Raw genomic sequence first — 11,448 nt, forward strand, 5'->3', positions numbered from 1 at the left:
ATCTCTAACATACATGGCACATCGAGCCTGATCTCTAAGCTATCACGGTCAAAAAACAACAACAGACGGCCTCCCCTTCGCATTGGTGCATCTTAACATCATACATACATGGCGCTAATCTTGCGAACAACAAGGAAACGTGAGCATGATTTTGTTCTTTTTTCTCCTCGATGCGGCATTCTTTCTGGGTACGAGAATCTCCCGGACCTTTCCCTCCATCACTCTGCGGCTCCACACTCAAAGTCGATCACGGGGAATCCTCTCAACGGTAAAAGTCTTGTCGCACCTAATCTCATTGAGTGTCGAGTCATATCGCATAGAGTTGGTCGAATCCGCATCGCCGTGTGCACTGTCACTGTGGACGCCGTGACTGCCGAGGTCACCCTCAGTGGTGGTGACGATGGACTTGCTGATTGGGTATGTGTCCAAGTCATAGTCCAAGTCTTTCGCGTCGAACTGACTGCGGTGGTGTCTGCTGGGCTCATTCCAGTACGACGTCTGCTTTTGCGGCTCGCCGGTACGGGAATTGGTGGGTTTGGTGGCCGGCCGGCTCGTGAGTCTCTGGATGATGGGGAACATCTCCTTGAGGAACACCCAGATTCCGGGCAGGGTCGTCACGTAGATGGACACGGAGGCTTCGCGGAAGTACCAGTTCATGTAGACGTAGGAGATCAGCGAGGGGACCAGGCAGTAGATGGCCCTCAGGATGGCGGCGACGATCACGAAGCCGCCCATGCCGAAGATGATGCCGAGAATCAACTTTTGCTGGAGCGAAAGTCGGGCGGATAAGACTGGTGGGATACCCATCAGCATGATGAGGATATCGGTCGAGATGTTGAAGACGGCGTTGACAATCTGATAGTATTGATAGCTAGAGCATTGCGCTTTTTGGCGGGTCATGTCAGCATTGTGAAGGGTTTCAACATGAAAAGAATACGAGAGAAACTCACAATTTTCAGCCGGCACGGCCCAGTACTGAGAAAGGGGACGGCAGATGGTAAAGAGGGCAAGTTCATCTCCCACAAAAGCGATACAAACCCAGATCACGACTCCCCAGAGCAATCGTCGCTGTCGTGTCTTGTCAATCAACTTGGCATACAGAACCAGCATGGCTAGGTGTGTCCTGTCAGCACGCAATGTCCACTTCACGAACGCCCTGGACAATAGGTGGCCCGAAAGGGAAGGGATCAGCCCTTTGAACTCACCAGCCTTCATGCTCCAGATTGTGAGTAGTTCTGCGTGTTCAGACACAAAAACCCATTTGCTCCCTCTCACGCGCCCTTCCCTGATCTCTGGCGTGAGCGCAGCCTCCTCCTCAGGCGTCATCAAATTGGATCCTGGTCCTTCTAGCATTTGGTTGAAAGCCACCACCAGCAGCGTATAGGCAATAAAACCGAAGCCAATGAGGGCGTCGTCGACTTCAAGGTGCTTGATGCCCACCCGCTTGATCCTGCCGATCCTGTACATGGCACGTTAGAAGGGTCTTCTCATGAACAGTGGCTGCAAGGCCTTGTTGGTACGGACTGTCGCAAGACCACCAGGAATGCGCCCACGCCATATAAACTCCATGATTCCGGGACGAAGCCGGGATTGGGATTCGTCGACATGAGTGCTGTCTCCCAATGAACTGCTCAGGCAGAGGCAACGTCGAGAAGTCAGTGATAACGGTCGATGTGAGCAGAGAGAGATGGAGAGTTCACAGTGCAGACGGGGTTCGTGGGTCCTCTCATGTTTGAATAGAATAATACGAGTGGTGTACGAGGTACAAGTAACTTTCTGGGGTCTCTTGGGTTTCCAGTGCCGAAGCGACCGAGAGATAACAGTCTCAAAAGGGACGTTGCAATATCCCCTCTAGCTCAGACAGCATGTGGAGTGTCGTTCAAACCCTAGTTGCGGAACCCACAAGAAACGGTGGAAAATGAGAAAAGGGGGTGGACAATGACTCGGTTCTCCCACTTTTCACACCGTCGTCAACCAATGCTGGGCATGTAACGAGGTATTTGTCTGTTTCGGGATGTGCGCTGCCGGGAGCCTTAAAGGCTAAAGCTGTGGCACCTGAAGCATACTCGTAGGGGCAGGATGGCATGGCTGGGCAGGAGGTCGTTGCACTAGTTCGTTCGCTGAAGCGTTGGGAATTAGAACCTGGTCAGGGCTTCAAGAACCCTGTCTTCGCCACTTGCCACATGGTAGGCCTGTATCGAGCGACGTGCCATGTTCAGGTACCAGATCTCGCCAGATTCCATCAGACGGGGGCCTCAACGGCCGTACTGGGGTGCACCAGGGAGTTCCAGTGGCTCGTGTACAGGCCACCCACAGGCAGTACCTTACCAGGCTTACCAACAAGTACAAGGGGCATGTACTTTACGTGAAGGGGAAACAAGTGAGACCCATAACCGCCTGATTGAGGGGTCGGTGCAATCGACTGAATAGGTTACACTCCTGATAGCTGGGTTGCAGAGCATGATTCCGTTGACACATGGTTTGCTCATGGAAGGAGAGGGGTGGAGGCTTTCAGTGGGAGACAAGAAAAATTTGAAGCGGCTAGCGCGGAAAATCCCCATCGCGTCTTGGCATTCTCCGCCGCGTCAAACCAGAGGGAGAAGCAGTTCCTGGCTTGGCAGGAGGAAAATCAAGGTTCCTGTCCAATCACATGATCCGGCTGAGGGGAACGAACCCTGTCCGGACCTCCACCACCGACCCAGTCACTTAGGAATCCATTTGTGGCGAGACCAGTTGTACTGCTGCGTACTTGTATTGTGAGCGGAGAACAGCTTTGAAGAGACATTGTGGAGAAAGACACTATCCAAAGATCACCAATCTGCCTTCATTGGTGGAGGTCTAGATTTTCTCCACGCTTTTCATGTACCTACACGAAGTCTAGTCTTACCTGCCCTCTTCATTATCTCTCTTCCCTTATGTCAATTCCGCTCTGCTCCTCTTGTCCCTTTCCCTAGTTCTTCACTTCCTCGTGTCCGGCGTTGATCTCCAACATGGCTGAGAAGAACGAAAACCCAGAGCTCGCGACAGAGTCAGAAGCTTCCGAGTCGGGGGGAAATTTCATCAACGCCTCTGGCCATACCCAAGAATTGTCGCGAAACTTCAGTCTTGTTTCCCTCGCCGGTGTCGGCCTTGTCGTGGGCAATGTATGGCCAGCCATAGGAGGCTCGATATTGGTCGCTATCTTCAACGGCGGCCCACCCGGTGTGTGCGCCTCTTCTGGGAGCTCACGAAGCATGGCTAACAGGAAGCACAGGCGTGCTGTACGAATTCCTCGTCGTCTCCGTCTTCTACTGGATCGTGGCAGCATGCATCGCTGAACTTGCGTCTGCCATTCCATCTTCCGCCGGCGTCTATCATTGGGCCTCAGTCACTCCGGGAAAGCGATGGGGCCGCGTCGTAGGATTCTTCGCCGGATGGTGGAATTGTCTCGCCTGGATTCTGGGTGCTGCGTCCATGACATCGATTTTTGTGGGTGTTACCAAAGATGGAGAATAGACTGTGTTATTTGCTAACTGAAGTGTCACGCAGTCAAATACAGTCGTTCAGATGTGAGGACGTCTCGAGTCGGGGATTGTCATCGACGTGCTAACAATCAGCAGGTATGCCCTGAAGCATCCGGATTTCGTTTCTCAGCCATGGCATGTCTTTGTTACCTATGTGATCGTTACCTGGATCGCATGCCCAATAGTATGTTTCTTCAACACGGCCATGCCGCATCTGAATAATGTGGGCATTTTCTTCGTCCTCGCGGGTTTCTTGATCACCATCATCGTGGTGTGAGTACTATCTTTCTCTGACAAAACTTATAAAAGGGGACTACTAACACTTTCCAGGACTGTCATGCCAGGCCAGGACGGCCGACCCGGCCATGCGTCTTCATCCTTTGTTTGGACTGAATGGACTGCCGACATCGGGTATCCTAATGGGGTGAGTTTTGCCATCTGTCAAAACAGCAGAAAAGGGATCTTTTCAACCATTCAGCGTACTAACTGGGATTTAGTTCGTATTTGTTGCAGGTATGCTCAACGGAGCGTTTAGCGTGGGAACCCCAGACACTACAAGGTCAGGAACTGTCTGAGAAAGAGAGATCGTGCGACAAGAAGTGCTAACGCCCGAGTCAAGTCATCTTGCGGAAGAAATCCCCTACCCTCAACGAAACGTGCCTATCGCTATTGCATGCCAGATGAGCATCGGCTTCATCACCGGCTTCTCCTATCTGATTGCTATTCTGTACGCGATCAACGACTACGACGCTCTCTTTGACTCCCCATACCCGATCGCTGAGATCTACCGGCAAGCCACCGGGTCGGCCAACGGCGCCATTGGCCTCCTTACACTCGTCCTGATCTGCATCGGCATCTGCGTGTGTGGACTCTACATTACGTGCGGCCGGACTCTATGGGCACTTTCGCGAGACGGGGCGACGCCCTTCCCCAAGATCCTGGGCACGGTTTCCCAGAGACTGGGTATGCCGTTCAATTCGACGATCGTGTCCGCTGTCTTGGTCACGATCCTTGGAGCCATCTATGTCGGCAGCACCACCGCCTTCAATGCCTTTGTCGGATCTTTCGTCCTGCTTTCAAGTTCCTGTAAGTCGCACTCTCCTTCCACCACAGGCACTCTCCACCACGAAATGGCGCTCCTAGCTAGCTAGGCTGAAGTTGGAATGACCATCCCTGTTCCCCGTTCGATGCTAACATCAGATTTCTCCCCCTAATAGCCTACATTGCTGCGATCTTGCCCCATCTCCTGACCAAACGGCGCAACATCCAAGTCTACGGCCCCTTCCACCTCAAAGGCGCCCTGGGCTTCGTCTTCAACTTCATCGCCTGCGCCTACATGATGGTCTGGTTCGTCATCTACTGCTTCCCGTACTACCTCCCGACCGACGCCCAGACCATGAACTACGCCTGCCTGATCTGGGGTGGATTCACCATCTTCGTCGCCGCGTGGTGGTTCCTGGGCGCCCGCAAGGGATACCAGGGCCCGCCCATGATCACCGACGGCGGCAAGGTCCATGTGGCCGACACGCTGAAGAAGGTGGACATTCAGGCCGTGAGGAACAACAGCCTCAAGGGTGTCTAAAAAAGAAGCAGCCAGAAATATTCTGGATCTTTTTGCACCTCTGCATCACCAAAAACGTCCTCCGAGATTGGGCCGGGGTTGGGAATGATCTCATATCTTTGGGTCTCCGGCCTCTTTGCCTCGCGCATCTTGGTTGTTTGATTCTCAAAGCGATCTGACCTTCTGGACAGGACCCACAGATTGAAATTTTAATTTTTCTGATAGAATATAGAAAACTATCTATTCACCTGACCCGACAGAATTCAATGTTGTATTTCTACCCGGGAATGATATCCTGAAGTGTTTAGAGAGATCAAATAAGGGGGAGTGTCACAGATCTGGAACTCCTCTTTGGCTCGGTGAATAGTGATTTAGATCAACCTGCAGATCCTGTACGGCCCGATGCGTTGTTGAGACGTTTGGGGGGTTTGTTCGTAGGGATTAGGGATTGGATCTCCCGTCACGTGTGATTGGTCGCTACGCCGAGTTTCCCCCGTGTACCCGCCGCAGCGAAAGATCACTACTACTATTGCGATCCAGGTGCACTGTGATAGTGGCCACGATGTCCGAACTAGACCATTATATGGACCCTCCTACCTGCTGCTTCTTGCCTTGTGATTCTGTGCTGAAGTTGCATACATAGACTTCCGAGTTCAACACGGCCTCATTCCGCAAGTACTGCAAGCAAGCAAGAAGCTGCCTCTCGTTGCCGACTCGGATCCGATTCCTCACCATCAGACAGTCACCGTCCTTGAGACCGACCCCTGACTCATCCATGAGGAGATCGACCAGTCTGGCCCAGGATGGGTTTCCGGTAAATCGATCCATGATATCACGTATCGCGATGATGTCCTGACGCAGGGGTTCGTTCGGGCGTAGCACATGGAAGACCATTTCGGTGGTCGAGAGTGTGTCGCCGACTGGATAGCTGGTGTAAGGGGTGAAAGAGAACTCCTCGTCTGGGGACGAAACATCCACCACCGGGATCGGCTGAAGCGATGCTGTTGTTGCATGTGCTTCACCATCCCGCACGACGGATTTGATTGACGTAGTGGCCATCTCCAAGGTTGCGGATACTCCATGCGGTCTTTCGTCAAGATCCATCAGACCTGAGATGGACACGCCAGCCGTTGACTCTGGAGGGACAGGCCGTCGGAGACCGAGACGGGTTTTAAGTTCATGTTTCGCCATCGACTCCATGGATTTGCTCAGGTCAGCCACAATAGCCTTGTACTGTCTGTAGACAGTCGGATTGGCTGCAGGTGGAGGCCTCCAGGCGAGATAGAGCTTCTGGTGGCAAGATGCAATGTTGAATGATTGCGGGTGCCTTGCGAGAAACAACTGGCACAGAAAACATGATTTCTTGCTAACCCCGATGAAGCGAAAGAACGGTCTCCTATAGGGGTTGTTGTCGTAGAAATTGACGAGCTGCATCTCAGCATGAACAGGCAGCTGCAAATTGCAAGTCTTTCGGAAATGGACTTCAGGGTCCCGAGCCCCCCAGATCTGAGCCAGGCGGGAGACATAGTGCTTCGCCTCCTGATCATTGGCGAGTCTTCGAAGCACGCTCGTCAAGGGCATCTCTTCCTCCACACTTTTGAATGTGATTTTCGGAGGGGCGATGGTAGGTTCCACAAGCATTGGATTGAATAGAGTCGGAAACTCGGATGCAAAGGCGAGCAAGACCGTGGATGCAATCGCATACCGTCCAAGCTTGTGGATCGCGTAAACCCATCGAGGCAATTCATCGGGGAACAATGCTCTAAGGCACGTTAGGTAAGTTCGTCGAGCCTCCACAGCCCATTGAACGTGGCGGACAAGATCTTCAGGAGTAAGTTCCGAAGGTAGATCTCGTATCGTGAAGACGTGTGCAATCCATTTCGGGAAGCTTAATGCGTGGTCGATTTCGAGAAACGCAGGTGCTGCACTGAAACTCTCGACGAGGTCCTTCACATCGTTACCAACGCTACGAATATCTTTCAGATAGGACCGTATTCTGACAGCATCGAGGCTCGTAATTCGGGTCAAGACCTCCTGTTCCGTATCGGATGCGACATACTCTGCGAGAGAGAGCTACAATAAATCGGTGGTGGGGTTGACGTAGTGGTGCTACTCACCTCCGCCGGCAACGCCATTCAGAATAGCCACCAATTCTCGCAACTCGTCAAGTGTGGACTGTGAGACGCCCTGGTTACTTGCAATGCGGACTATCGTTCCTTCCGGATGACCCTCCTCCAAACAAGCCGCGGACACGGTATCACCGTCTTTCTTCCGTGCGCAGATAAGGGCAAAAGAATCGAGAAACTTGCGCTTCAGAAGTCGCTCCCGATTCTGTTCAAGTGTGCTTGAGTCCTGATCGAGGCCATATGCTGTTGGTTCGCCATGGACCGGGTCGAGTAAGTGGAGGAGGGCCGCAGCCTGAATGAAGCGACTCTGAGTGTTTCCGGTGATCTCGTGAATCGGCATCGTGTTGAATCATGAAGTTAGGATCTGATACCGATACCATCTGATTTCTTCGATGGCAGAATGATCCACTTCTACCGAATCGATGTCGAGATGCTTGGTGGACAAGAGAAAGAGGTCCAAATGATGCCGAACAATGGGTGGCGTGGGGAGTGTCTTCACTGGCAAGTCAAAACTCATTTTTGCAAGAGTGAGGGGTTGGCACCCAACAGCGTCATGAACAGCAATCTCGGCCTATAGCTTGTAAGAAGGCTTGCATGGTCAGAAGCAGGTCGTTGCTGGAGGTCGAGAGGTAGACACTCGATGACTAATCACGCGCCGCCACGTGTATGACTCGAAGCTTATTGGCTGGACGGCTGAGGCTCGGGCCGTGGCAGCGTTGCCGCTTTTGTCCTAGCGCCTACGATTCTATATTTGTTGGTGATTGCGACATTGACGACCAAAGGTTCGTCACATAACATCAATTCACTCGACGCCGCACTTACTCTGACGACTCGGCTACTTGGAGATCGGCAACAGCGGCTAAGTGTCTCTGCTCTATGAAGCGGGAGAAATGGCACTACCTTTATATACCTGTTTGCACGGGACGATCTTGACCTCTTTGGGGAGCTTTGCCAACCATGGCTCATATATCGCGCTTCTGACGAAATCGGACCTTGGGCCTCTCACAACGACAAAGCACACACAAAGTCTCCGCGGACAATCATGGGGCTACGGCTGTGCTCACTAATGCGTTGCAGCACGGCAATAGACTTAACAGAGAATTTGGGCATTGTGTTGTCCTCCGAGATCAACAAGGCTCCCGTTTGTTTGCCGAAGCCTCATCAGGCTACTCCTTGATCATACGGAGGAGATTTTGTTTCTCTCTGGCGAAGACGATAACGAAGACGGAAGCGAAGTCGACGCGCCCCTGGCTCCATTCCGCCGTGGGATTCTCTTATTCCCTATACGCGGCACATATTTGCGCTTTTTCTCAGGCTTGACCTCGGCAATGGTCCTAGGAGGGATGCACGAGCGCAGTTGTTGTGTTCTAGATTCAAGGCTCAGTTTGGCCTTGCGAGATACTCCACCGAACCAGCAATGCATCAAAATTGGCCTTGGCACATATTCATTTATGCATACCCGTTGCTTGATAATAATCCCCAAATATACTTTTCTACAACCATCAAGACCACGACACAAGACAGAGCAACCATTGGTAAATCCAGAATATCAGTTGATCTAGCATCGCCTCTACGGCTACGAGTGATGGTGCAATTGCTTGAGCGAATCACGACTACAACGCTGGCCATTGAGCACCGGAACAGGAGCTGAGAAACGCAGCCATGTTCGCCCTTGGACCATTGCTGCACGATTAGCGAGCGACAGGTCCTTGCAGAGCGAAAACTTCAATCGGCTACAGATGATGGTCGAAATGGTGCAATCCAAATTGGCCATGACGATTTTTCAACGACGCTGAGGAGGTGGAAGCTCTGATCGCCACGTGGGGGAGGACCTGGCCCATGTCAAACATAAAACAGCCGACAGCCTGACTTATAAGCGAGTCCCTCTGTCTGTCTGTCAACATTGAGTTCTTCGAGTTGCGACAGAGCCAGATCTTCATTAATGGCTATCCTGAACAGGTTCTTCCTCCCTGGTAGGGACAACCCTCACCAAGTGTCAGTGAGTGGTACCGATATTCAACATACCGTTGTCGGCGATGGGGAATTCAAATACACCGTGGAGCAGGGTGGTAATGAATCACCCCCGAGCTATCAAGAAGCATCCGGTGCTCCTGTCGAGACCAAGTCGCCGCTTGGCTATTCTGTTGGGCGGATCACGATCCTGTTCCTTAACATCAGTATGATGATCGGAACCGGTGTTTACTCGACGCGTTAGTATTGATTCTGGACGATGCTGTCTCAAGAAGTACTGACACTTGGTTTAGCTGCCGTCATTCTGTCTGGTGTTGGGTCTGTAGGCCTCTCATTTATCTACTGGGTCCTCGGCTTCCTCCTTTGCGCCACCTCGCTGGCCGTCTACCTCGAGTACGCCGCCTACTTTCCCAACCGATCTGGCTCCGAAGTGGTGTACCTGGAACAAGCATATCCTCGACCGAAGTGGCTCTTCCCTACCACATTTGCGCTGTGGTACCTGATCCTATCTTTCAGCTCTAGCAACTGCATCGTCCTTGCCAGCTACCTTTTCCAAATCAACGGCCACGAACCGACAGCATGGGAGTTGAAGGGGGTGGCTTTGGCAGCATGGACCGTTGTTATACTGGTCCTTACATTCAACAATCGCTTTGCATATATCTTTTCCAACGCTGTTGGCGCAGTGAAGCTCATTACTTTGATCTTCGTCAGCATAACTGGACTGGTTGTCCTCGGAGGGCACACAAGCGTGAAAAATCCTACGGCAAACTTCAAGAACGCTTTCTCGGGCACCTCAGATGAGCCTTATGGTTTGACCCAAGCATTGGTGTATATCATTTTCTCTTACGGAGGATATAACAACAGTTTCAACGTTGTCAACGAGGTCAAGGTGAGATCCTGTGGGTCAAAAGGCAACAGTACAACGAAGTTGACAAACTTGTTCTAGAATCCCATCAAGGTCATCAAGATATACTCATCCGTTTCGTTACTTGTTGTGGCAACCCTCTACATTCTGGCCAATGTTGCCTATATCGCCGCCGTTCCCATCGACGAGCTAAAGGCCTCCAAGCAGATTGCTGCCTCCTTGTTCTTTGAGAAAGTCTTCGGCTCCAGTCGTGCCGTCAAGGGACTCAACTTTCTCATTGCGCTCAGTGCATTCGGAAATTTGCTGGCTGGCAACATTGGCGTGTCAAGAATCACCCGTGAATGTGGCAGGCAAGGTGTCCTGCCATATCCACGCTTCTGGTCCTCGATACGACCGTTCGGAACTCCCGCAGGACCGTATCTGATTAAGTATATTCTTACAGTGATCATGATCTTGGCTCCCCCGGCTGGGGATGCTTTCAATTTCGGTATGTTCATTTCAAGGCACCCCTGGAATCACTCGTCCGAATGCTCATTCTTGATCCACAGTCGTCAGTCTTCAGTTATATCCGGTTGCCATGTTCAATGTTTTGATGGCAGTGGGAATCTACCTTGTACGCTGGAGACACCAAAAGGCTGGCCTGCCGCGTGGGCCGTTCAGGGCTTGGGACGCTGCTGTCATCTTCAACATTCTCGTCAACTTGTACATGGTCGTCATGCCCTGGTACCCGCCAGTGAAAGGAGCAAGCAACGTTAGCTTTTGGTATGCCACCTCTGTCGTTGTGGGCATTGGCATGTAAGTATTCCACCCAGGTTGTCTTGCCGAGACTCAGCTAACATTCTCAACCACCAGTGTCGGCCTCTGTGGAGTCTACTACTGGGTCTGGATCATCGCACTCCCGAAATGGCGAGGATATCGCATTCGCCAGGAGACCGAGCAACTCGAGGGTGGCGCCAATATGCACCAACTCGTCAAGGTCCCAGTCGATCAGCTCGAGGAGTGGGATGAAACTCACGACGCTGCCGGCAGACTCATTGTCGATGCGACTCAGGTCGAGAGCGGTGGACTCGTCAAGGGAACTGCTACTGTCGTTGACGAACTCAAGGTGTAGATAGATGTGCCATGACAAAGGGGAAAGCTCCCTCCCTCGCATGCGGTTGGAGATTGGCAAAGTGCGAGCTTTCATATTCAGATTGCCAAACAGGAACATACATACTTAACTAGGTCTACCAGCGCATTACTCCAAATTGATCACTTCTCTCTCTCAATTTTTCTAGCTCATGTTCGCTATTCTCGATACTATGTGAATATCCGCGTTGAATTTTGGTTTTGCAAGTCTCCATCTAGGGCATGTTGGGGCTTAAAGTTCGAGAGAGACGGAGGATATAGGAGAAAGAGGCAGGAGGAGGAGGAAGGAGGGAG

General features: G+C 51.9%; 4 protein-coding genes across 4 annotated transcripts; 2 read left to right on the top strand and 2 right to left on the bottom strand.

Moving 5' to 3' along the window:
• Positions 1 to 237: 237 nt before the first annotated feature.
• Positions 238 to 1,607, bottom strand: AYO20_10906 (hypothetical protein; the record flags this gene model as incomplete). The annotated part of the gene is made up of 4 exons (XM_022649162.1): positions 238 to 884; positions 951 to 1,112; positions 1,206 to 1,459; positions 1,525 to 1,607. The coding sequence occupies 4 exons, from the start codon at positions 1,605 to 1,607 to the stop codon at positions 238 to 240; spliced, it is 1,146 nt and encodes a 381-aa protein (XP_022494885.1).
• A 1,383-nt stretch (positions 1,608 to 2,990) lies between these two features.
• AYO20_10907 (hypothetical protein) lies at positions 2,991 to 5,085 on the top strand (the record flags this gene model as incomplete). Its single annotated transcript, XM_022649163.1, has 8 exons — positions 2,991 to 3,201; positions 3,254 to 3,468; positions 3,529 to 3,548; positions 3,600 to 3,776; positions 3,834 to 3,927; positions 4,001 to 4,062; positions 4,123 to 4,589; positions 4,721 to 5,085. The coding sequence occupies 8 exons, from the start codon at positions 2,991 to 2,993 to the stop codon at positions 5,083 to 5,085; spliced, it is 1,611 nt and encodes a 536-aa protein (XP_022494886.1).
• Positions 5,086 to 5,643: 558 nt separating this feature from the next.
• Positions 5,644 to 7,530, bottom strand: AYO20_10908 (hypothetical protein; the record flags this gene model as incomplete). The annotated part of the gene is made up of 2 exons (XM_022649164.1): positions 5,644 to 7,124; positions 7,182 to 7,530. 2 exons carry the CDS (start codon positions 7,528 to 7,530, stop codon positions 5,644 to 5,646), a joined length of 1,830 nt encoding a protein of 609 aa, XP_022494887.1.
• Positions 7,531 to 9,132: 1,602 nt separating this feature from the next.
• Positions 9,133 to 11,137, top strand: AYO20_10909 (hypothetical protein; the record flags this gene model as incomplete). The annotated part of the gene is made up of 5 exons (XM_022649165.1): positions 9,133 to 9,400; positions 9,455 to 10,050; positions 10,108 to 10,513; positions 10,575 to 10,821; positions 10,879 to 11,137. 5 exons carry the CDS (start codon positions 9,133 to 9,135, stop codon positions 11,135 to 11,137), a joined length of 1,776 nt encoding a protein of 591 aa, XP_022494888.1.
• Between the last annotated feature and the right edge of the window lie 311 nt (positions 11,138 to 11,448).

This window comes from Fonsecaea nubica, assembly GCF_001646965.1.
Source record: "Fonsecaea nubica strain CBS 269.64 chromosome Unknown Scaff125, whole genome shotgun sequence".
Lineage (NCBI taxonomy): Eukaryota > Fungi > Ascomycota > Eurotiomycetes > Chaetothyriales > Herpotrichiellaceae > Fonsecaea > Fonsecaea nubica.